Below are 26,380 nucleotides of genomic sequence, written 5' to 3' on the forward strand. Positions count from 1 at the left end.
TTAAAGTTCTTGACATAAACTTTATCACCTGGTTTTATCTTGGGCAATGAAAAATCTAGTGGTGTTCTTTGCACAAGCAAACCCAGTTTCCTTAGTTCTTCAATCCTATGTTGTATCTGTTTTAAGTATTCATGAAGAACACATTCACCTCTTAACATGGATACAAGTAAGGTGGCTTTACTGTCCTACGATGCCAAAGAGGGCTGACCATACAGAATTTCAAAAGGTGATAGGTGCAGGTCAGTCCTAGGCCTGGTTCTAATGTTGAAGAAAGCAAGGGACAAAACATCTGCCCATTTTGAATGTGTTTCTGAACAGAGTTTACCTATTGGTGTTTTTAACTCTTTGATCGTCTGTTCGACCAGCCTGGAACTTTGGGGCCGATAAACTGAATGGTAATTGCACTTAATCCCCAAGTTCTTGTAGATTTCTTGTAGAACCCGGGAAGTGAAGTGGGTCCCCTTGTCCGAGTCAATGGTATTGGGAATGCCATGTCTAGGTATAATCTCCTTCAATAGAAATTTCACTACTGTAGCAGTGTCACTTTTCTTATACGGACATGTTACAACCCATCTAGTCAGTCTATCCAAATTAACCAATGCATATTTGCATCCCCTTTCCTTAGGCATGTTGATATCATCAATTTGAATACAGTGGAAAGGCATATAACTGAGTGGTCTGCCTCCCAATGCAACACTCTTGAAATGTCCTTGATTTTATCTCCTGCATGTTTCACGTGCCTTGACTAGTTCTAATGGCATTTGTAGTCATTCCTGGTGCTGTCCAATATCTCTTTATGCTATCCAAAATCCCTTGTACTCCGTAATGTCCCTTTGCATGAATTACGGTGCATAGATGTTGATACAACTTTTTAGGGAGAATAGGATTACCCCCATGAGCAATACAGATGCCTTTGATCAGTTCAGTAGCTGCTCTTTCCATGAATGTATCTCTTCTCTGTCATAGGCTTTAGTGAGATTATTCCTTTTGATCAGAGAGAAATGCAGCACATGGTGGGAACCGAACCTAACAGCACACTTTGATGTTATGTCTGCTCTTTCATTGTTAGGGATATCCTGTCCTATCCATGAGTGTGTACCTTACAATGAATTATGGCCACCTCCTTAGGAAAGTCTACAACATTAATAATACTATCTATAAGATTGCCATATGCAATTGGTTTCCCAGCTGAAGTTTTATAACCTTTGTTTTTCCATATGTATGATGACCAAAGCACAGTGGAGAAAGCGTAGTGTGAATCCAGAAATATATTAGCTTTTTTCCCCCTAGCTAATTCCAGGGCCATGAGCATAGCCTTAAGCGTGGCTCCCTGGGTGCTCACATGACTTGGCAACGATACATGCCAAAGCATTTTGTCAATGTCAACAACCGCTGACCCTGAGAATGTCTCTCCCATCACGAACATAGGAGGACCCATCTGTGTATAACTCCATTTCTGAATTTATAAGAGGTGTATCTTTCAGGCGTTCATTTGGCCTATGCATGAGTTCTACTATCTGATCACAATCATGCAATACTTCTCCACCCATTGGCAAATCAGGGACCAGAGTTGCTGGGTTCACCAGTGCACATCTATGAATTGTGATGTTATCATTGCCTAACAAAATGACTTCATACTGGGATATTCTTGCATCGGTGAATGAATATGTACTCTGTGACCGTAACAGATTTTCAATTTCGTGTGCAGAATACACCTGCAATTTACATCCCAGTACTATGTCATAGGACTTCTTGACCATTAGAGTTGTAGCTACTACACTCCTGAGGCAATGTACTATGCCCTGTACAACCGTGTCAAGGATAGAACTGTAAAATACAATAGCCCTTAGATTCAACTGAAAATACTGTGCTAACATTGCAGAAGCATTGCCTTTTGCTTCATGGACTTCCAAGTGGAATTCTTTCTTATATTTAGGTATTCCCAAAGCTGGAGCTGATAGAATATCTCCCTTCAACTGTGACAAAGCATGCAAATGTTCCTTATTCATTTGCAATGGTTCTTTGAAGTCTTTCTTTGTCAAATCAGTCAAGTACTTGGATATATGAGAATAACCCACTATGTACTGCCTCCAGAAACCAGCAACCCCCAGAAAAGCTCTCAGTTCTTTCTTAGTTCGAGGGATGCCTAGCTGTATATCTGTATATCTGCTACCTTTTTATTTGAAATTTTCCTGGTGCCCCCCTCCAGGACAAATCCTAATATTCAACTATTGGTAGGACCCTTTGAATCTTCTTTTTAGAAACTTTATGTCCCCTCTGATAAAGTTCTATTAACAATTTCTTTCAATGTTCTAAACAAGTTTTAGGGTCAGGAGATGCTAGCAACAAATCATCCACACAGTGTATCAATTTGCTATGTTTGATCTCTTTGCAACAGTTGAGAAAATATTGAAGCCGACTCCCAACAATCTTGCACTAATCTAGTATAGCACAGCTGGGTTTGTTGCCATTGGAAAGCAAAAATATTTTGAGAATCAGGGTGCAACGGTATAGTGAAGTAAGCATTGCTCAGGTCCAACACTGTACACCTCCTAGCTTCTGCAGGTATCTGAGTTATAATATCATTTGGAGATGGTGTTACAGTATATCTCTTCCTAATGAAATTATTCACAGCCCTCAAATCATCACAAATCTCCATGCAGGAGTGCCATCTTCATTCAGCTTATTCTTTTTAATGGCTAATATTGGGTTATTGTATTCAGATACCATAGGTCTCAATATACCTTGCTCAAGCAAGCTATTTATAATGGGTATTATCCCTTCTCTTGCTTCTCTACTCAACTTGTATTGTGGTATCTTAGGTGGTATCCCTTCCCTGACCTCAATCCTAACAGGAGTAATCGATTTAATCCGACCCACATCATTTTGGTGTTTTGCAAGCACCCCCTGTGGCATATCTGTGGGTATGTCATATTTAGAAGTCACAACTTGAATTTTTTCAGGTTCTTCCTCAAGTTGCTCTAAGTAACAATGGATAGTGCTTCAGTGAATTCTTGGGTAGATGCAAAGAAATTACCCCATATTTTTCACATTGTAATGTTGCCTGCATCTTGCACAAAACATCTTGTCCTAAAGATTGGCTAGGCATGATGGAATCAACAAGAAGTTATGATCTATGGTGAGAGGACCTAGTTTAACCATAGTGCTTTTGAGCTCAGGGACCTATTGTCTTTGTCCCATTGCTCCAGCTACAGAAGCCATACCCCCTATGTAGGTATCCCCTGGACTTGTATTTAGGACAGACTTTGAAGCACCAGTATCCAAGAGAGCCTTAAGGTTTTTCTTCCCCACCTTAATCCATACCTATGTTTCTGGCCTGTTTGTAGGTAAAGAGTTTATTGCCACCGAATTAGTACTCGTGTCTTTGCTACCCTCTGCCAGCTGCATATGTAACTCAGTTAATTCTTTTTGATTTGATCCATTCCCAATGAAGTCTTCAATGGTACATGAAGCTAAACCATCACAGTAGCTTTGGCTGGATATCCCTTTGCCACTTAGAATGCTGACTTCAAGCCTGCCTTTTGAATTCTTGGTGGTTATTCCAATTGAGAAGAATTCCATTCCATCCTGCTTTTCAAATTTAACTGAAATGTCACCTCCACTACTTGGAATATGATAATTATTTTCAAAAGTAATTTCAGCTTCATTATCAGTTAGTTTTTACTTAACTAAATCACTCAGTACTGGATGAAAGGTACTAGCTTCTCGATTCCAATTAGATGTCATTTCTGAGGGTATATCTGCCATAAAGCTCTTGGGAGAATTAACTAAGTTAAATGGGACTTCATCTGTGAATGTTTCTAGAGCCTTGTCATATTTAGCAACAGTAAACTTTAGGGAATTGAAACTATGATTTTTGGTATTAGTCACTAACTTTTTCTTGAGTTCTTGTGACTCTTTCTTTTTCTTTTGCATAATTCAATACTATTATCTATTCTACCCTGGAAAAATTTCTTAAGGAACGATCTGATTTCCTTTACAGACTTTTCCTGTGTGGTTACTATAGGTCTTATCAAAGTCTCTCATCTCATTTGCAATTGGAGATGTTATTTCATTAATCTCTGCCTCATTTTCTTTAATCTGGCTCGGCCTTTCTCTTGCTTTATTGAAATGGCTATCATTCATAGAGCATTTTCTTATACCAATTTCACTATTTCCCAAGCTTTTTCTATTATTTTTATCTGTAGGCTCATTATTACTACTTTTTCTACCTCCAAGTGTCACCCTATGTGCCTGGCTTCATAATTCTCTTCTAACCACATCTGAATACTTTGGCTTTGCTCCAGTTGTTATAGCATTTTGTATTTCACTCAAATCAGGAGCTTGCTGTGAGGACTTTAACTTGCAGTGTGAACAGTAAGTAATTTTCTTGTATCTAGTTTCGGCATTATGTTTGTCTCTGTTATTAATCTTATGTTTCTTCTTCAAAAAGCAGCTTCTAAACCAGACTGTATAGTTAAAAAGAGAATAGAAAGAAGGAAAGTAGAAGCACCTTTTATGAGCATCCTGAAGGATTTCAGTCAGAAAAGAGAAGAGAGACAGGTGGATAAAATGAAGGGTTTTTTTCCAGATGGGGAAGTAATAAAGCTGTCATTAGATTAGAAGAGTTTGAAAAAATGAGAATATAGGAGTACTAGAGAGATTCTCTGCTCGATGAATGATGAAGAAAAAAGAGCACATATTTTGGAGGTTCCTTCAAAATATAAGGGAACAACATATTGTCCTTTCTACCCCGAGTCCTGTGGCTGAGATTTATGTTCTCACTTATTCTTCTAGAGAGTGACATTGGTGTAGGGCCCTTCACCCATATCCCAGAACATGGAGCACCAGGAGACATGACATCAGTGACCAGTGAATCTACTGTATGTGCCATGGGTAAGAAAATATTTCTTTTTCTATTATATTGGTATTCATCCTTGCTCTGGGCCCTTGTTTTCCAGGTTTGAGATATGATATGGACTCATCTTCATAGTCTGAGAACAGGAGGCTCACTGATGGGGGAGTTTGTGATTAGGTTGTAAGACCTGGCAACTTCCTCTGTCCCATTACTGTCTGCCCAGATGTATACTGTGATGCCAGCCTTTGGATGAAGAGCTCATGGAGGATTTTGTCCATTTCTTGTGTTAGTTTGTGTGTATACATATAATTTACTAGGATAAAAGTCAGCTACTGGAGGACAGGCTTTTCTATGCCCAGCACCTAAAACCCTGAATGGGGTACCTGATTCTTAACAAATGATTACTGCTTCATTTTCCATTTAACCTGAGCAGATATCTTTCAGGCAGTTTGTCTGAGCCACGTGCCTTGTCTCATCTGAGGGCAAGAAGACAGGACAGATCCATCTATATATCAGTCTCAGCTTATTTAATACTTTCTCATGGTGGCCATGCACCCTAGAGCACAAGGAGATCCTAATTCCTGTCACAGTCTTTTTGTTTTGAAAGTGCTTGTCAGGGAGAAGGTGCTAATGTGAGGGGTTGGGGATTGGTTGCTCTTCTCAGGAAGTTCAAAATCCTCACAGGCTCTGGGGATCTCTGTCCAAATGAATCCAAACTTCCCCCATCAACCCTTAGGCATACTTCAACTAACTGCTTTGGTCACAGGATTCTCTACTGAGACTTCAGGGACACTGAAGAATGTGAGTGGATCTGACCAGGGAAGAGAACCAACGAACTCCACCAGTATCCCTATGACTGACTTTATCGGGAGAGATTCCATTGCTTACACTGAAACGGACATACGTGTCATGGAGACAACTCCAAGAGCCACAGCCACTCAAGACCCACTTCTCACTGTGCCCACTGGAGCAGGTGACCTCATCCCTGGGATGCACAGGAGAACTGTGTCCTCTCCCACCGAAACCTCAGTTCCATCTGAGATATCCTCTGGAGTCACCATTGCCATTGCAAGGACCTCACTCTCCATGACTCCAGTAGAAATCACAGCTAGCCCCGGCTCCAGTGCTCCTTTAAACATCAGCCTAAGCACAAGAACAGCTTCCCTTGAGCCTGCTACTTCGTTGGAGGACCCAGGGCCAGCCGGCCTGACTCCAGAAACTGAGAGAAACCCACAGGCAACACCAACTCCAGCTATCACCCTGCCTCCAGCCAGCACACAGGAAGTTTGCACAACAGCATCTCCCAGTCCTCCTGACACAACCACAGAGGGCAGCAGTGTCCAGGCAGGGACAGCCTCTGTTTCTGATCAGGTGCCTTCCACTTCCAGCCTCTTCCCAAGTAAGCATATTTTAAATAAACTTCCCAGGGAGGGAATTGGGGTGTGGTCTTGGAGGGAATGGAGAGTGTCTGTCCAGGGAGGGTTAGTTTGTGCCTTTCTAAGGGGAAGGGTCTTCTTCCCAGGTCTTTCCTCTCTTTAGCCTTCCATTGAGCCACTGTAGGGACATTTTCTTGGTTCCATATCTGTTGAATTAGTGTCATCTCTCCAGGCTTCCTCAACTCCATGCAAGGATAGTTTCACAGTCCCTGTGCTAAAGTGATTCTCCTCTTCTTATTGATGGGATTCTGATTCCACTTGATTTAGTGGAACCTCATGATTTAACATATATGGGGATTGTCCATCAGTGAGTCCATGCTTTGAAGGGGAAAATTTGATTATTTATCCTGTGGGGAAAAGTCAGAGAAGCCATGTATTTTTGGTCTCAGCAGTTAGTAGCAACAATGTACTTTCCTTTGGGAGTCCACCAATAAAGACTTGACTGAGCTCTGGTTTCTCCCCTCCTCTCATCCTGTAGGAGGTGATGCTGGTGTGGTGCCAGACACACATGCCCAAGGCCATGATGCACCAGGAAGCACAGTAGCACCAATAAGGAGCTCCCTCACCCCTGTGTCTACTATTATTCCCACAGGTAAGTAGGTACCTCCTCTCTGTCTCTGTGTTGGAGGTTTATCCTTTTTAGGGCCTTGTTTCCCAATCTTACAGAGGAAACATGAAATTATTTTAGAGATCAATCCTCAAGAACTCTTCTGAACCTCTGATTCCTTTCTATGTATAGCCTGGAGAAGAGAAGTTTTAGAGGTAGGAGTGAGATTCCCACTGCTAAGGTCTTTTATATAAGCAACCATAGGTATAAAGTTGGAAGGAAACTTTAAACCATCAGGTATTATGGATAGCCTCTCATTTTACTGATGTGGATACTGAGGTTTAGAGAAGTAAAGTAATTAGCTCAGGGTGACCGGATATGACTGGAAAGGACCCTTAAAGGTCATCTAGCTGGATCCCATCTTTTTACATATTGGAAAATTGGGGTGGAGAGAAGTTAAATGACATGCCCTATGACACAAAAGTAGAAAGCAGCAGACGTGAGATTTGAACCTAGGACTCTATTATGCTGTATTTCAAGGTCAAGAGGAGAAGTCAGCCCTAACACCTCACATTGAATGGCTTCCACTTTGGGAAAGATTCCTTCTATGAACTCTCCCAAGTTCATAGCAGAGAATGTGTTTTTACATTCTTATTTACATCTTCAGTATTTAGGATAGAGCTGGGCACATGATAAATACTTAATTAATGGAAACTAATTGATTGCTTTGATCTAATGAGTAGATTTGTGAGATTCAGTTTATTAAAAAAATTTGTCTTAAAAATGTATCTTATACACCTACAAACTGAACTTGCCTATGGAAAAGTGAAGGAGAATGGAATAAGCAATTACGTAACACCTACTATGTGCCAGGCACTTTGACTAAGCATTTTTTATAGAAATAGTATCTCATTTGATCCACAGAACAACCCTAAGTGTTGGGCTTTATAGTTAGCCCCATTTTTCAGATGAGAAAAAGATGCAAGCAATGACTGCTTGACTTTCCCAGGGTCATACAGCTAATGAGTTCTTAGGTCACATTTGAACTCAGGTCTTCCTGACTCCAGGCTCAGCACTATCTCCACTGTGCCAACTAATTACTTATATGGTCTGAGCCACAGAGTTCCTGGTGTCAAGAGTCAGGAATGGAGACAGATCCAAAGGCTGTGCTCTTTAGCAGTGAACTTGGGGAAGGTGGATCCTGCAGATATGGGCAAATCACTTTATTTCTATCAGCCTTGACTTGCCAAAGAGGAAAAGAATGGTTCTGGGACCTTCCCTTTAAGGTATGATTTCATGACCTTCTCCCTCATCTTAGCTTAATAGTTCACTTGGACCTTTGGTGATTGATTGCACTTGGCACACCCATTTAATACTGAATCCCAAGAATTTGCCTCTAGGTTTTGTCCTTTCTGAGAAGTTCTTGAACCAGGGATGCCTCTTGGTCACTAGTTTATGGATTGATTCCTACACATTAGCTCTGTGATTCCTGTGTCCTGGTCCTACTCTACTATGGCCTCTGAGTGTTTCCAAGAACTTCTGTAGCCAGGAGATCCTAGATTGGTCAGAGGTCAGAACTGAAAAACTGGACCTCTCTGATGTCATTGTCTCCACATGGCTCCTGGCAGCCCTTCAGCCTGGTGGACAAGGTCAAATTTGGAGTTCTAGGTGTGATGATGTAATAGTTAAAATAGTTGTTTGTCTTAAACTGTAGTGATTAAAATAGTGGAAGACTTAAATTGTAGTAGATAAAAGAGTGGATGAGTAAGTTGTGACCGCAGAAAATATGTTTTTAAGACAGTGTCTTGTTTTCAATCAAATATAAGGTGGTCGCCAGGGAAAAATTCCCAATTATTAGAATATACCCAAGTAAATTGGGTTTTATAGAGATTTTAATTAATACAATGAGGAATTAAGAACGAGAGAGAGAAAAGGGGAATAATGAGAAAAGGATAGGCTGGCCCAGGGCAGCCCTGGCCAACCTAGGCCTAAGCCTTAAGAGAAAGATCAGTCAGTCCTTAATCACTCATCACAAGATCTGTCCAAGCAAGGATTCTAGTGACACCCGGCCAGCTTCATCTCAGCTGATTCCACCAGCTCAATCCTGAATCTGAATGTCATCTGAATGAATCTGAGCTCCTATTTAAAGGGAATTTTCTACTATGTCTCCTCCCCTAAGTTCTCACATCTACCAATCACAGTAGACATTTTTCAAAGGACAGACCATTCTTAGTTCACACCTGATTAGAGTAGAATCTCTGAGTAAGTTTTCATCTCTTTGCTCCTTGTAAAATTCACAAGCTGCCTGACCTTTATAGGTACTTAGCACCCCTTTGTATTAGTTCTAAAAATAGGCATGGCTTAAGAACTTTTTGTCTTACTATAACTATGGGTTGACATACTTTGTATGTAAAAGTATCTTGTATCAAAAGTATCTTTCAATGTTTCAGCAAAGACTTTACAACTTCATCTTCCCCTAAGGCATGCTTAAGTATGGTGAAGTGGAGTTCTCACATTCCTGTTTTAAGTACCTTCACTGCCCAAATGGTGAATGGTCCAAATGGGGAATGGTCTTAACCCAACCTCATGAAGTAGAGTCTGAGAAATTTTAAGGTTCACAATGGGAGATGAAGATGAGGAGACAAGTGTCTCTAGATCAGTGGTTCTCAACCTCTCAATATGTAGCAATGAGAATACATAATGCATATCAGGTATTTGCATTCCTAATCATAACTGTAGCAAAATTACAGTTTTGAAGTAGCCACCAAAATAATTTTTTGGTTTGGGGTCACTGCAACATGAGGAACTGTATTGCGGGGTCATGGCATTAGAAAGGTGGAGAACCACTGCCCTAGGTGATCTTAGGTGAGGATTGGAGGCAGACCATCAAGCCATTTTCTGGATAAGAAACTTCAAGGAAGGGAAGTGTGTCCCATGTACCATAAAATCCCTAAAGCATCCTCTTATTAAGTTGTGACTGATATTCCTCTCAATTTGTTTATTGCTTTTGTTAATAATCCTTGTTCAGACATCTATTTCCAATAGAAAATCACCTATGCTATTAGAGAAGCTGTATGTCATTCAGCATTGCTGTTGAGAAATCAAGCCATATCTGATTAGCATGTTGCTTAATAATCTCTGATGCTCTTTATCTTTTAAAATTTGACTTTAATTAAAATAATTTTATTTAAAGATATGATATTTGGCTAATTAAATCTAGTAATAATTTTCAATATATGTTTTCTGAAATTATTAGGTCCAAATATTGTTCCCCCTTTCCTTCGGTCCCCCTCTTGGAGAGATGGTAAGTAATTTGAAATGGATTATACATATATTATCATGTAAAACATAATTCCATATTGGTCATTTTTATAAGAGAACACTCATATCAAACCAGAGCCACATAAACTGTACATAAAATGATGTGAAAGGGAGTATGCTTTGAACTGCAGCTGACTCCCACATTTCTTTCTCTAGAAGCGTAAAACATTCTTGGTCAAAAGTCCTTCAGAACTGTTCCAGATTGCTGTCTTTCTGAGAGTAGCTACAACTTTCACAGTTGATCAAATGCAGATCAAAGCATGCTCCCCTTTAAATTCAATTCAAAATTATTCATGTTATATCTTATAATACTCTCTGTTTCTTGTTTGGTCTTGTCATGGTTATTGTCTGCCTAGTAATTATTGATCTCTAGAGAGCTGTTAAAGATAGATAGATAGATAGATAGATAGAGAGATAGATGAGTGAGGAAAGGTAGTAGTCAAGGTGGAATGGCTCATGTTGTACTCTCTCACTCTCTTTTCCTGGTCTATGATAGCTGAGGAATATCTCTGGGAAATGGTGATCCTGGGTGATGTGGTAGTGTAAGTAAGTTAGGGGAAGGTTTCCCCTATTGAGAGATAAGAGGGTTACCCCAGAATTAATTGGCACAGTCTTTTAGAATTGTAAGCCTCTCCTCAGTTCATGACTCAGTGAGGAGTCCTGACCTGCACTTTTTTTTTGCAATGGCTGATCATGCACAAAATATATCAATCTACTTTCCTTATAGTGGATGTTTGTAAGGTCTTTCATCAAAATTTGGGAAAATAATCACGAACTTTCACAGAACCCTTGGGACAGGCAGAAAGAGGTCAGCTGGATTCCTTTTCATATGAATGCAAAAATCTTTTGGGATTCCTCGTGTATTGGGATGGAGACAAAAGCAGTAAATAAATCAACTACTGTGAAACATTTTGCATGAGTGGGAATTGCATAAATTATCATTGCAGGACTTGGTACAACACAGTGGTTTTTTATCATATGGTCATTGACTGCTCTCAGATCTTGAACAATTATATAGACCACATTGCTCTTTGCATCTAACTTGGGCTTTTTCACAGTGAATATGAGGGTGTTTTATTTGGAGATACAGGGTACTAGTATTCCTCGCTGTAATAGGGACTCTATTATGGGGTTATCTCATCAATTGCTTCTTTGCTTAGTGGGTATTGTGGGATTTCTTGTGGTGAACCTTCTTTAGTTCTTTATCTTAACAGGGACTGCTGATTTCAATTACCCAACATCTATAGAATTGGTGGCCCATAAACCTTCAGGGATAGCGGGTGATATTTCATTGATGTGATTTCCTTTACCCTCTGAATCTATTGCATCTAGAAACAATACTAGAAAAAGATTTAGGGATTCTTCAGGTAGTTCTAGTGAAATATCTCCAGTAGGGGTACTGAGAGAGATGGCTGACCAAAGCTGGGTCTGGGTAGTCCAAAAGCCCTAGGTAAAGTAGCAATGCTGCTCAGACCACTAGCTCAGGCCCACTCAGTCCTCTTGAGGGAGCAATCCCAATGGAGGCACAACCTGAACTGTCTCTACCAGCATGGAGACTTTGCCTCCTCAGCAGCCACAGCTCCTTACCACCTGGCCTTGCAGAGGATGGGTCCAGCTGATGCCAAGAGCAGAGCCAAGCACCAGGAAAACAAGCAGGGCAGAGGGAGCATCAGTAACAGCAGCGGCGGTGGCGATGGCCTTGAAGCTCCCCCACCCACCGGCATGGCTTCCCCCAGAGCACTGTAGCAGGCCTGCTCATGGCCCTGGCCGCGGAACCCAAAGGACCCCTGGACACTCCCTAATCCTCTTTCTAACAAAATTTCTTCCATATTCTCTGCTCCAAAGAATAATTTTTGACAATTACAAATATCCTCTTTCCATTTCGATATATAAACATTTTAACTCTTTAATGAGTCCATTCAATTTTCTCTTTTTGATTTACCATTTTGGGCTTCTCTTCTGTATCATGTTTGGACATAAAATGTTTTATTTTGGTCTGATTTATTCCTCAGGAATACTTGGAAATCTTCTATATTATTGAATTTCCATTTCTCCCCTGAAAAAATGTACTCAGTTTTGCTGGATAGGTGACTCTGGCTTACAAACCCAGATCTTTTGCCTTCCTGAATATCCTATTCCATAACACTCAATCCTTCAGTGTAGAAGCTGCTAGATCCTGTGTGATCCTGATTTTCAGTTTCATGGTATTTGAATTGGTTTTTATGGCTGCTTACAGTATTACAGTATTTTCTTTTTATCTTGATGGCTCTTGAATCTATTACATTCTTGAAAATTGTCATTTGAGCATTTCTTTCTAGAGGTGATCTGTGAATTCTTTGAATTTCAATTCTATTTTTGTGTCTGACGATATCTCAGGAATTTCTTTGGTAATTTCCTGTAGTGTGACAGCCTACACTCAGAATGGGTGAATGACCTGAATAGAAAGAAGGAAAGTATAAGCAAATTATGTGAATACAAAATGGTATACTTGTCAGATCTTTGGGAAAGGAAAGACTTTTAAAACCAAGGAAGAGCTAAAACAATCACCAAATGTAAAATCAATCATTTTGATTACATTAAATTCAAAAGCTTTTGTACAAACAAACCTAATGGATCCAAAATTAGACGGGAAGCAACAAACTGGGAAACAATCTTCATTACAAAAACCTCTGACAAAGGTCAAATCATCCAAATTTATAAAGAACTACAGCCAATTGTACCAAAAAACCAAGCCATTCTCTAATTGATAAATGTGCAAGGGACATGAATAGGCAATTTTCAGTTAAAGAAATCAAAACTAGTAAATAAGCACATGAAAAATTGTTCTAAACCTCTTATAATCAGAGAAATACAAATCAAAACAACTCTGAGGTTATCACCTCACACCTAGCAGATTGGCTAACATGATAGCAAAGGAAAGTAATGAATGCTAGAGGCGGTGTGGCAAAGTCTGGACATTAATTCTTTGCAGGTGGAGTTGTGAATTAATCCATCCATTCTTCAAGGCAATTTGGAACTATGCCCCCAAAGGGTGCTAAAAGACTGTCTGCCCTTTGATCCAGCCATAGCACTGCTGGATTTGTACCCCTGAGAGATAATATAGAAAAGGACATGTACAAAAATATTCATAGCTGGGCTCTTTGTGGTGGCAAAAAATTGGAATATGAGGGGATGCCCTTCAATTGGGGAATGGCTGAACAAATTGTGGTATATGTTGGTGATGGAATACTATTGTGCTCAAAGGAATAACAATAAAGTTGAAGAATTCCATGGCGACTGGAACAACCTCCAAGAAATGATGCAGAGGGAGAGGAGCAGAACCAGGAGAACACTATACACAGAGCCTGATACACTGTGGTACAATCAAATGTAATGGACTTCTCCATTAGTGGCAATGCAATGACCCCGAACAACCTGGAGGAATCTACGAGAAAAACTGGAATTCACATCCAGAGGAAACACTTTGGGAGAAAAAACACCAAAGAAAAAGAACTGCTTGAATGCCTGGGTCAAAGGGATATGGTTGGGGATGCAGACTCTAAATGAATATCCTAGTGTAAACAACAACATGGAAATAGGTCCTGATCAACGACACAAGTAATACCTCATGAAATTGCGGGTTGGCTGTGGGAAGGGTAGGTGGAGTGGAGGGAGGGAAACAATGTGATTATTGTAACCAAGGAATAATGTTGTAAATTGACTAAATATACTAATTCAAATTGAAAAAATAAATAAAAGGCATGTTAACATTAACATTTAAAAATTAATATATAAATATATTTTGAAAATACAAGATTAAGTGTTCTTTTCATCAGTGAGTTCTCATACCACTTTTTAATATAGCTCCAATTTTGCCATTCTAGAAGTTCTTCTTCTGTGCATTTTTGTATATCTTGTTCCATATGGCCAATTCTGCTTTTCAAAAGAGTTCCTCTCTCCTTTGAATGTTTATGCATCTCTTACCACTTTGTCTATTGTGATTTTACCCCCATTTGAATTAGTTTATTTAGTCAATTTAGAACATTAGTACTTGTTTACAATAATCACATTATTTCCCTACCTCCCTCTTCATTTGAGGTGGTCTCCCTATTCATCTTGGATACTGTCAATTAGATTTTTTTCTTTCCTTTTTTTAATTAGACTGATTAGTATTTTGTATATTTTATTTGTTTTTTTTCAAAGTACCAGTTTCTAGTCTTATTTATTAAATCAATAGTTCTTTGACTTTCGATTTTATTAATTTCTGCTTTGATTTTTTGGATCTCTAATTTAGTCTTCATCTGAGGAGTTTTAATTTGTTTGCTTTCTAGATTTTTAATTTGCATTCCCAATTCATTGACCCTCTGCCCTTCTTAATTTGTTAATATATGAACAGACATCAGAGAAGGAACTAGAGAGGGAACATAAAGCTGGCTGACTGGCCAGAGCTGTGTAGATCCTCCATATTTGCTCCAGCCTTACAAGAGGTGATGGCCTCAGAGCACACCCAGCCCAACCAATCTGAACTTAATCTCATCAAAAGTCTTCAGAACTCAGGGAAGTCCAGGGTCCACACCCCTTCCTCATTGACTGCTGGACTTTAATGCAATCAAAAGACTCCAGAGGACAGGGAAGCTCAAACCCCCAACAACCCTCCCCAACAGACTGCACCAAGAGATCTTCTGTCACAGCTCCAAGAGGGGAGACTGACAGAAGCCCCGAAATCCCCCCAAAATGAGAGGATCAAGATCACAGACAAATATAGGGAGCAAAGAAGTGGTGAATATGAGCAAAGAACAGAAAAAGAAGAAAGAAATTACAGTAGACAGCTTCTACACAGCGAATGGAGCAGAGGGGGAGGGATCAACAATCGATAAATCAGAAATCCCAGCGAATTGGATACAGGCTTTGGAAGAACTCAAAATGCAATTCAAAACACAATTAAGAGAGGCTGATGACAATTTTAATAGCAAGATAAGTCATCTGGAAACAGAAAACAGTGTCTTGAAAGCCAAAATTAATCAGCTGGAAAACAAGGCAAAGAAGATGAGCTATTGTGCTCAAAGGTATAGTGAACTGGAGGAATTCCATGTGAACTGGTACAGCCTCCAGGATTGATGTAGAGGGATGGGAACAGAACCAGGAGAACATTGTACAGAACCAGGAGACTGATACACTGTGGTAAAATCAAATATAATGGACCTCTCTATTAGTCGCAATGAAATGATCTAGAACAATTCGGAGGGATTTATGAGAAAAAACACTATCCACGTTCAGAGGAAAAACTCTGGGAGCAGAAACACAGAATGAAAACAATTATTTGACCATATGGGTCAATGGGAATATGATTGGGGATGTAGACTCTAAATTATCACCCTAGTATTATAAACATCAATAATATGGAAATAGATTTTGATCAAGGACACCTGTAAAACCCAGTGGAATTTCACACTGGCTCTGGGGGGTGGAGGGGGGTGGAGGGGGAGGAGTGAGGGAGGTGAGGGAAAGAACGTGATTCATGTAACCAGGGAAAAATATTCTAAATTAACTAATTAAATTAAATATAAAAAATAAAAAGAGACAGTTAAACTTGGAATCTGTACCTGTGGTGAATGGAGCGCTGTTCTCAGTTTCAGATTCTTTGTGCAGCTACAGTATACTCTCTGGGGATCTATCTTCTTTCAGTTCTTCAAATGTGGTATCATGCAAACAAAGGTGTTTTTAATAGCCTTCTGATCTAAATTCTGGTTTCTGAGTAACCCCAGCCATTTCCCCCCACTTTGAAATGTGACCAGGGAGAGTCTGCTGCCATCCCCCCACCCCCGTGGCTACAAGTACTCCTGTCTGCTCGCACTCCTCCACCTTGATATCTCCCCCACAGATTAGGGTCTCATTCTGAATATGAGCAATGCAGCAGGAGAATTGCCTTCACTGTCAGCAAAGGGATTCCTGTAATCTCCTCTCAGCCACTCTCTGATCCCTCAACCCCTTATTGACTGGGGATGAATGCTCCAGAAGCCTTTCCTGTTGCTTCAGTTGTGGACAAGTCCTTTTGGCTTGATGGGGTCTGCCCTGGTACACTGCTTTACTTCCACCTCCACCTCTGTACACATCATCTGTCCTGCAGGTCTTCAAAGTCGTTTTGTGCTGGAAAATGATTTGCTTGTCTTTTTTTGTGATATACTCCTCCAGAATTCATTTTAGGACATTGTATCAGGTTTTGGGGTGGTAATTTGATAGAGATCAGATGGGGGATGTGTATCTTCTACACCAACTTGGTGAGACTCTGCCCTTGGCTTCTATTCTTATACATTTGAATTATTGGAAATTGGAAATGAGACCCTTATCAGAAGAATATGAAGCAAAGATTTTTTCTCTCCAGTTAGCCAATTCCCTTCTCATTTTACCTACATTGGTCTTGTTCTGGAGGAAAACCCAATTTTAAGTTAGCAACACTCTCCATCTTATCTTGCTGTCCTATCTATCCCTCATGTGCACATGAACTGTCCCTCTGTCCATTAAAATGAAAGATACAATTTTCCAGATAACTCATTTTTTTACATCACCTTTTAGGTAGCTTGCTCATATACCCATTTGAGTTTACTTTGTTATGTCAAGCAAGAATATCGGTCTATCCCTAGTTCTCCTGGACTAATTTTCAGTATTACCAGCAATTTTTGTTAAGTAATGAGTTCTTACTCTTGAAACTGGATTAACCTCCTCATTTTATGTGTGAGGAAACGAAGGCAAAAACATAGGATATGGCAGAACCATGATTTGAATCCAGGTCTTCTGACTCCCAAGTCCACAATTTTTAATACTGCCAGAAAAAAGTATAGTAGAGGTATCCTCAGTTTTCCTCTGAGGAAGGACTAGAATAGTGCCACCTAGAATAATGGTCATGATCATGATAATGGTCACCACAGTAACTAGCATTTAGAGAGATCTTTAAGGTTTACAAAGCATTTTCTCTCATTTGAATAACATTTGTAAGGCTCAGACAATTGGGTATCTTTCCCTTCTGTACAGCAGCAGGGAGATACAACTGGAAGAGCTTCACCCTTAACTTCACCATCACCAACATGTTTTATACAACCAAGATGGCTCAAAGGGATTCCAGCACATTCCGTCTTCCTGAATGTTTCCTGCAGCGCATGGTGAGACTCTTCCCCTCCACACCCCTCTTCCTCCTTGCATCCATGCTTCCTTCCTCATCCCTGGATATACAGACTTCCTCTAGCCAGGTACTCAGAAGTTCCCTTCTCTCTTTTTGTTTCCAGTTCAAGGTATTGTTTGAAAGAAGCAGCCTTGGCTTTCAGTATTGTGGATGCAATGTGATCTTGCTGAGGTGAGAATCTTGAAAGCCATGAGCTCAAATAGCAGGGACCATAACATTCCCATTTGACAAAGATCACACACAGGCTGCTGCTGCTTCCCAATAGCAATTCCTTCTTTCACAAGCTGTAATGGATTCACCACCACAACCACCCCCACTCCCCCCAACCAACAAGCCATTAGAAATATTGTGGGCACCTTCTACCTTTTCCTTGGTGGAGAAAAACTTCTTTTTCCACAAGTCTTCCAAAGACAAGGTTGTAAGTTTAATCACTTGAACTTTATAACTCCATGTGAAAGAAATAACATAGGAGGCAACAGAGTGCTTAGAAAATAATTGATTAGAACATATCAACATTCACTGTCTCTAGAATCATAGGATTATAGAATGGAAGCTTAAAGAGATAGTAGAGGCCATATGGACCACTCTTCATTTACAGATGAAAAAATGAAGAGCCAAGGACATTCCAGTGACTTTTCCAAGATCAAAGATACTGTCAGATCCAGAATTTGAACACAGGCCATTTGATTTGAAATCCAGTGGTCTTTGTACTACTCTAAAGAAACTACTGAAAATAATCTGATCCCATACACACTTGTAAACATAGATGTGAGTGAATTTACACAGCACTGCCAATTTCATTGCAGCAGATCAGAGTGCTGAGCTTGAAATCAGGAACACCTTAGTTCAAATTCTCTCTGAGACTCTTAGCAGCTGCGTGACCCTCAACAAGTCACATCATTTGTCTTAGCCTCAATTCCTTCATCTTTAAAATGATAAGGTTGGTTTTGATGCCTTTTGATGTCCTTTTCAACTCTCAAACTATAATTCTCTCCAAACCATTGTTCAAAGTGGGTCACTTCTTTCAAGAGTGTTTTCTGAATAATTAAATTTCATTAATTAAACCAAAGGTGTCAAACTCAAAAGGAAACAACATCCCTGTCCCCTGCATGTTGACTCAGAAAATTATGCATATTTATATATTTCATCATGAACACTTTAAAATTATAGAGGAACAGTACTACACTATAGTCTTGTTCAAGTGATTTTCAGGAAGGGCCATGTTTGATATCTCTTGTGTAAATCATCAATTTCTAGGTCTATGAAAAATGGGGCAGCAACAGGAGTGGAGGTTATATGTTTTTATAAGGAAGTTTTCTCTGTCCCCGTCTTGGACAAGAAGAAGATTTACCAAGAGCTGAGTCAAGAGACTAATGGAATAACAAGGCTTGGACATTATATTCTAGATAAGAAAAGCCTCTATGTGGATGGTGAGTAGCCCAAATTGGGACATACATTTTTATTTCTCTAGGTGATTCCATTTCCAGAAAACAACCCACCTACCCCAAATTCTTCTTACCTTTTTAGACCACCCTTATTTTCATGGGTTTTTTTTTCTATCCCTCCTGGGATGCTGGCCCTCAAAGTGGTGACAAAATATAGAGATATGGGGGTTTACTTCTAAAGATCATAAGTGGCTGGATTTTTCTTAGGCTCCTTAAACAAAGATATATGCCATCAATCTCCCTTCCTCTTGATTGAGGAAGTGCCTTGAATGATAAAGTGCCATTTTACCAACCTTGTGGGCCCCAGAACATCTCTCCATTGCTTCCTTCAACGTTTGCCCAGATACCCTACTGAAATATTAATGTTTACTCTCTCTCTCCCACCCTCCCTGCTCCTCTCTCTCCTCTTCCCTCAACCATTACTTTTCCTTCTCATTTCATTTCTCCTTCATCTTTTCTCCCTTTTTTTATTCTTCTCTTTTTTCTATTTCCCCTCTCCTCTTGTCTTCACTTCCCTTCTGTCCAATTCTCTTCCATTTTGTTCCCTTCTCCTCTCCTCTCCCCTCCTTTCATCTCTGTTTCCCTGCCTTCTTTCCCTCCCTTCTTGCCTTCCCTCCCCCGAATCTCTCCTTCTCTCCTTCCCTCTGAATTTCTTCCTCCTCTTTTTCTTCTCCCCTTCCCAACTATAGGGTATAACCCTCAGATGATGCCACCCCCCTACACAAAAGGTGAGTTTTCAATTTATTGATTTCTCTATATTTTGACCTTTTTTTGGAAGGAGGGGAATAGGGAAGAGGGGAAATGGGTTTGGGGGGTTCAGAATGAAGTGTACTGTTACAAATGGCCAATGTAGAGCCCTTCTTTACTCATATATCTATGGGGGTTATTTTGCTACTCAAAACATATATAAATTGTTCAAAAGGGTAAAAATTAATCCAATAGGACGTGGAAAGCAGGTTACCCCTATCCCCTTCTCATTCAATATTTAGTCAAACCTTGTGGTCTTTGTAACCCTGGTACAAAGAAGGCATCTCCAAGGATTTCAGGGAGACTTGTGCCTGTCCTCTATGATCTTCATTCAGTAATATTGGCCAATGGTTTTCTTTTTTTTTTTAATTTAATTTAATTTTTTTGTTGTTCCAATACTCACTTTATTTCCCTCCCTCCCCTCCAACCACCCTTTTCCAGCAGCCAAATTGCAATTTCATTCGGTATTACTTGTGTCCTTGATCAGAACTTATTTCCATGTTCTTGTTTGCATTAGGATGTTCATTTAGATTCTACATCCCCAACCATATCCCTTCGACCCATATATTTAAAGCAGTTCTTTTTCTTTCGTGTTTTTACTCCCACAGTGTTTCCTCTGAATCTGGATATTGGTTTTCCTTGTAGGTTCCTCAGAGTTGCTCAGGGTCATTGCATTGACACTAATGGAGTAGTCCATTACGTTTGATTGTACCACAGTGTCAGGCTCTGTGTATAATACTTTCCTGTTTCGGCTCCTCTCATTCTGCTTCAATTCCTGGAGGTTGTTCCAGTCCCCATGGAATTCTTCAATTTTATTGTTATTCCTTTGAGCACAATAGTATTCCATCACCAACATATGCCATAATTTGTTCAGTCATTCCCTAATTGAAGGGCATCATCTCATTTTCCAATTTTTTGCCACCACAACGAGCCCAGCTATGAATATTTTTGTATATGTATTTTTCCTTATTATCTCTTTGGGGTACAAAGCCAGCAGTGCTATGGCTGGATCAAAGGACAGAAAGTGCCCTTTGTGGGCATAGTTCCAAATTTCCCTCCAGAATGGTTGGATCAATTCACAACTTCACCAGCAATGCATTAATGTCCAGTCTTTGCCAACACCTCTTCCAGCTGTCATGTTAACCAATCTGCTAGGCGTGAGGTGATATCTTAGAGTTGTTTTGATTTGCATTTCTCTGATTATTAGAGATTTAAAGCACTTTTTCATATGCTTATTAATAGTTTTGATTTCCTTAACTGAAAATTGCCTATTCATATCCCTTGCCCATTTATCAATTGGAGAATGGCTTGCTTTTTTGTATGATTGGTTTAGCTCTTTATAAATTTGTGTAATTAGACAAACACAGGAAGTATATGAACACAACTACAAAACACTTTCCACAAAGTTAAAACTAGATCTAAACAATTGGAAAAACATTGATTGCTCATGGGTGGGATGAACTAACATAATAAAAATGACAATCCTACCCAAATTAATTTGGCACTTATGGCACTTATTTAGTGCCATACCCATTGAACTACCAAAAAACTTCTTTACTGAATTAGAAAAAACAACAACTAATTTCATTTGGAAGAACAAAAGATGCAGGGAAATCATGAAAAGAAAATGCAAAGGAAGGAGAACTTGCAGTCCCAGATCTCAAACTATACTATAAAGCAGTGGTTATAAAAACAATTTGGTACTGACTAAGAGACCGAAAGGAGATCAGTGGAATAGACTTGGCGTAAATGATCTCATCAAGACAGTTTATAACAAACCCAAAGACCCCAGCTTTTGGGACAAAAATCCACTATTTGATAAAAAGTGCTGGGAAAATTGGGAGAGTGTGGGAGAGATTAGGTTTGGATCAACACCTCATATTCAAAATGGGTGAATGACTTGAACATTAAGAAGGAAACTATAAGTAAATTAGGTGAACACAGAATAGTATACATGTCAGACCTTTGGGAAGGGAAAGACTTTAAAACCAAGCAAGACTTAGAAAGAATCACAAAATATAAAATAAATAATTTTGACTACATCAAATTAAAAAGGTTTTGTACAAACAAAACCAGTGTAACTAAAATCAGAAGGGAAGCAACAAATTGGGAAACAATCTTCATAAAAACCTCTGACAAAGGTTTAATTACTCAAATTTACAAAGAGCTAAATCAATTGTACAAAAAATCAAGCCATTCTCCAACTGATAAATGGGCAAGGGACATGAACAGGCAGTTCTCAGCCAAAGAAATCAAAAGTATTAATAAACACATGAAAAAGTGTTCTACATCTCTTATGATCAGAGAGATGCAAATCAAAACAACTCTGAGGTATCATCACACACCTAGCAGATTGACTAACATAACAGCTATGGAAAGTAATGAATGCTGGAGGGTATGTGGCAAAGTAGGGGCATTAATTCATTGCTGGTGGAGTTGTGAATTGATCCAACCATTCTGGAGGGCAATTTGGAACTATGCCCAAAGGGCGATAAAAGTCTGTCTGCCCTTGGATCCATCTATGGCACTGCTGGGTTTGTACCCCAAAGAGATAATAAGGAAAAAGGCTTGTACAAGAATATTCATAGCAGCGCTCTTTGTGGTGGCCAAAATTGGAAAATGAGGCGATGCCCTTCAATTGGGGAATGGCTGAACAATTTGTGGTATATGTTCGTGATGGAATGCTATTGTGCTAAAAGGAATAATAAAGTGGAGGAATTCCATGGGGACTGGAACAACCTCCAGAAAGTGATGCAGAGCAAAAGGAGCAGAACCAGGAAAACATTGTACACAGAGACTGATACACTGTGGTACCATCGAAGGTAATGGACTTCTCCATTAGTGTCAATGCAATGTCCCTGAACAATCTGCAGGGATCTAAAAAACACTACCCACAAGCAGAGGATAAACTGTGGGAGTAAAAACACCGATGAAAAGCAACTGCTTGACTATAGTGGTGGAGGGGATATGACTGATGAGAGACTCTAAATGAACACTCTAATGTAAATACCAACAACATGGAAATGGGTTCGAATCAAGAACACATGTGATACCCAGTGGAATCACGCGTCGGCTATGGGAGTGGTGGTGGGAGGGATGGGGAGGGAAGAAAAGAAAATGTTCTTTGTTTCCAATGAATAATGTTTGGAAATAACCAAATAAAATGATGTTAAAAAATAATAAAAAATAACTTTGTGTAATTAGACCTTTGTCAGAGGTTTTTGTAATGAAGATTGTTTCCCAGTTTGTTGCTTCCCTTCTAATTTTGGTTGCATTAGCTTTGTTTGCATAAAAACTTTAATTTGATGTAATCAAAATGATTAATTTTACATTTTGTGATTTTTTCTAGCTCTTGCTTGGTTTTAAAAGTCTTTCCTTTCCCAAAGTTCTGAGAAGTATACTACTCTGTCTTCACCTAATTTGCTTATAGTTTCCTTCTTTACATTCAGGTCATTCACCCATTCTGAGTTTATCTTGGTGTAGGGTGTGAGATGTTGATCCAAACCTAATCTCTCCCATACTGTCTTCCAATTTGCCCAGTAGTTTTTATCAAATAGTGTGTTTTGGTCCCCAAAACTGGGATCTTTGGGCTTATCATAGATTGTTTTGCTGAGGTCATTTTCCCCTACTCTATTCCACTGATCCTCCTTTCTGTCTTTATATCCTTTCTAGAATCAGTCTACCACCATGGGTCCAGAAGATGGAGGAAAGTCTACCGAATGAATGGGCATCTGTTTCAATCCAAACGTTTTAACAGAAGAGCCTACTGTGCCCAGTGCAGTGAAAGGATATGGTGTCTCGGAAGGCAAGGCTACAAGTGTATCAAGTGCAAATTACTGGTCCATAAAGGTTGTCATATTTTTGTACCACGGACCTGCAAAAGGCATATGGATTTGATGATGCCATCCCAAGAAACTCAAGTAGAGGATAAAAATGATAATGTTGACCTTCCCTCCGAAGAAAATGATGGACTCGCTTAAGTTCTCTCAACCTGGAAACACGACAGCCTTAAAGATGATTCTGGGGACATTAAGCCAGTTATCGATGGGATGGATGGAATTAAAATATCTCAGGGGCTCGGGCTGCATTGCCACTAATGGATAAATCCATTACCCTCAATTGTATTGTACCACACTGTGTCAGTCTCTGTGTACAATGTTCTCCTGGTTCTGCTACTTTCACTTTGCATCAGTTCCTAGAGGTCATTCCAGTTCACTTGGAATTCCTCCAGTTTGTTATAACTTTGAGCACTATGTTATTCCATCACCAAAGTATACCAGAATTTGTTCAGTCATTCCCCAATTGAAGAGCATTACCTCATTTTACAATTTTTTGCCACCACAAAGAATGTAGCTAGGAATATTCTTGTAGAGGTCTTTTTCTTTACTATCTCTTTGGAGTACCAACCCAGCAGTGTCATGGCTGGATCAAACGGAAGACAGTCTTTTAGCACCCTTTGAGTATAGTTCCAAATTGCCCTCCAGAATGGTTGAATCAATTCACAACTCCACCAGCAGTGCATTAATGCCCTCACTTTGCCACATCCCCTCCAGCATTCATTACTTTCCATTCCTATATTAGCCAATATGCTAGGTATGAGGTGATACCTCAGAGTTGTTTTGATTTGCATCAATATGATTATAAGAGATTTAGAACACTTTTTCATATGCTTATTAATAGTTTTGATTTCTTTGGCTGAACACTGCCTATTCATGTCCCTTGCCCATTTATCAATTAGAGAATGGCTTGATGTTCTGTAAAATTGATTTAGCTAGCTTTTCATAAATTTGAGTAATTAGACTAATTAAACCTTTTCAGAGGTTTTTGTTTTGAACATTGTTTCCCAATTTTTGCTTCTCTTCTAATTTGGGTTGTATTGGTTTTGTTGGTACAAAACATTTTTAATTTGATGTAATCAAAATTGTTTATTTTACATTTTGTGATTTTTTTTCTAAGTCTTGCTTGGTTTTAAATTTTTTTCCTTTCCCATAGATCTGACATGTATGCTATTCTGTGTTCACCTAATTTGCTTATAGTTTCCTTCCTTATAGTGAAGTCTTTCACCATTTCTGAGTTTATCTTCGTGTAAGGTGTGATACGTTGATCCAAACATAATCTTACCCATACTGTCTTCCAATTTTCCCGGTAGATTTTATCAAGACGTTGATTTTGATCACAAAAGCTGGGATCTTTGACTTTATCATAGACTGTTTTGCTGAGGTCACTTACCCCATGATTTCCCTGGATATCTTTAATCTTTTGTTCTTCAAATGAACTTTGTTATTTTTTTAAATAGTTCAGAAAGAAGTTTTTGTTAGTTCAATGGGTATGGCACTAAATAAGTAAAGTAATTTGGGTAGGATGGTCATTTTTATTATGTTAGCTCATCCTTCCCATGAGCAATTCATATTTTTAGAATTCTTTAGATCTAGTTTTAATTATGTGGAGAGTGTTTTGTAATTGTGTTCATATAGTTCCTGTTTTTTTCTAGGCAGATAGATTCCTAAGTATTTTATATTGTCTAGGATGATTTTAAATGGAATTTCTCTTTCTAATTCTTGCTGCAGAGACATGTCGGAAATATATAGAAATGCTGATGACTTATGTGGGTTTATTTTATGTTCTTCAACTTTGCTAAAGTTGTTGATTATTTCAACTAGCTTTTTATTTGATTCTCTAGGATTCTTTAAATAGACCATCATATCATCAACAAAGAATGATAGCTTGGTCTCCTCATTGCCTATTTTAATACCTTCAATTTCCTTTTCTTTAATTCCTACTGCTAGTTTTTCTAGTACAATGTTAAATAATTGAGATGATAAAGGGCATCCTTGTTTAACTCCTGTTCTTATTGGGAAGGCTTTTGGTTTATCCCCATTGCAGATGATATTTATTTGTTGATGGTTTAAGATATATACTGTTTATTATTTTTAGGAAAGGCCCTTCCATTCCTATGCTTTCTAGTGTTTTCAATAAGAATGAGTGTTGTATTTTGACAAAGCTTTTTTCTCCATCTTTTGAAATGATCAAGTGATTTTTGTTGGTTTTCTTGTTAATATGGTCAATTATATGGATGGTTTTCTTAATATTGAACCATTCTTGCATTCCAGGTATAAATCCTAACTGGTCATATTGAATAACCCTTGTGATCACTTGCTGGAGTCTTTTTGCTCGTATCCTATTTAAGACTTTTGCATCTATATTCATTAAGGAGATTTTGGTCTGTAGTTTTCATTCTCTGTTTCTAACCTGACTGGCTTTGGAATCAGTACCATATTTCTGTCATGAAAGGAATTTGGTAGAATTCCTTCTTTGTTTATTCTGTCAAATAGTTTGTTTAATATTGGCATTACTTATTCTTTGAATGTTTGATAGAATTTATTTGTGAATCCATCTGCTCCTAGGGAATTTTTCTTAGGGAATTCTTTGATGGCTTGTTCAATTTCTTTTTCTGATATGGGGTTGTATTAGGTAGTCTATTTCTTCCTTATTTAGTCAAGGCAATTTATATTTTTATAAATATTCACCCATGTCACCTAGATTGCCATATAATTGGGCATAATAATTTTTAATGTTTGCCTTAATTTCCTTTTCATTAGAAGTGAGGTCTCCCTTTTCATCTTGGATACTGTCAATTTGGTTTTATTCTTTCCTTTTTTAAATTAGATTGACTCGCACTTTGTGTATTTTATTTCTTTTTTCAAAGTACCAGCTTCTAGTCTTATTTATTAAATCAACAGTTTTTTGACTTTCAATTTTATTAATTTCTCCTTTGTTTTGTAGAATCTTTAATTTAGTCCTCATCTGAGGATTTTTAATTTGTTCACTTTCTAGTTTTTTAATGTGCATGCCCAATTTATTGACCTCTGC

The 26,380-nt window shown here is 38.8% G+C and overlaps 1 protein-coding gene and 1 long non-coding RNA gene across 3 annotated transcripts in view; one reads left to right on the forward strand and one right to left on the reverse strand.

Annotated features, from left to right (window-relative positions):
* LOC100618305 (mucin-16-like) overlaps positions 1-23,639 on the forward strand; it is a 46,496-nt gene extending 22,857 nt beyond the window's left edge. The window contains exons 7-15 of the mRNA XM_056798729.1: positions 4,798-4,896; positions 5,625-6,257; positions 6,773-6,886; positions 10,098-10,145; positions 17,174-17,298; positions 17,422-17,489; positions 18,576-18,748; positions 19,453-19,491; positions 23,183-23,639. Coding sequence (XP_056654707.1) covers positions 4,798-4,896; positions 5,625-6,257; positions 6,773-6,886; positions 10,098-10,145; positions 17,174-17,298; positions 17,422-17,489; positions 18,576-18,748; positions 19,453-19,491; positions 23,183-23,490 — 1,607 coding nt within the window. The 3' untranslated portion in view covers positions 23,491-23,639. The remainder of the gene's footprint in view (positions 1-4,797; positions 4,897-5,624; positions 6,258-6,772; positions 6,887-10,097; positions 10,146-17,173; positions 17,299-17,421; positions 17,490-18,575; positions 18,749-19,452; positions 19,492-23,182) is intronic.
* LOC130454525 (uncharacterized) lies at positions 12,040-17,839 on the reverse strand. Of its 2 annotated transcripts, none has more exons than XR_008912135.1 (3): positions 17,682-17,839; positions 15,745-15,828; positions 12,040-12,596 (listed from the first exon to the last, which is right to left on the reverse strand). It is a non-coding gene; the product is annotated as an uncharacterized LOC130454525 (long non-coding RNA). The 2 variants fall into 2 exon arrangements; XR_008912136.1 differs by having other exon boundaries at positions 17,675-17,839.
* Positions 23,640-26,380: the final 2,741 nt, after the last annotated feature.

Source organism: Monodelphis domestica, chromosome 5, assembly GCF_027887165.1.
Source record: "Monodelphis domestica isolate mMonDom1 chromosome 5, mMonDom1.pri, whole genome shotgun sequence".
NCBI classification, from domain to species: Eukaryota; Metazoa; Chordata; class Mammalia; order Didelphimorphia; family Didelphidae; genus Monodelphis; species Monodelphis domestica.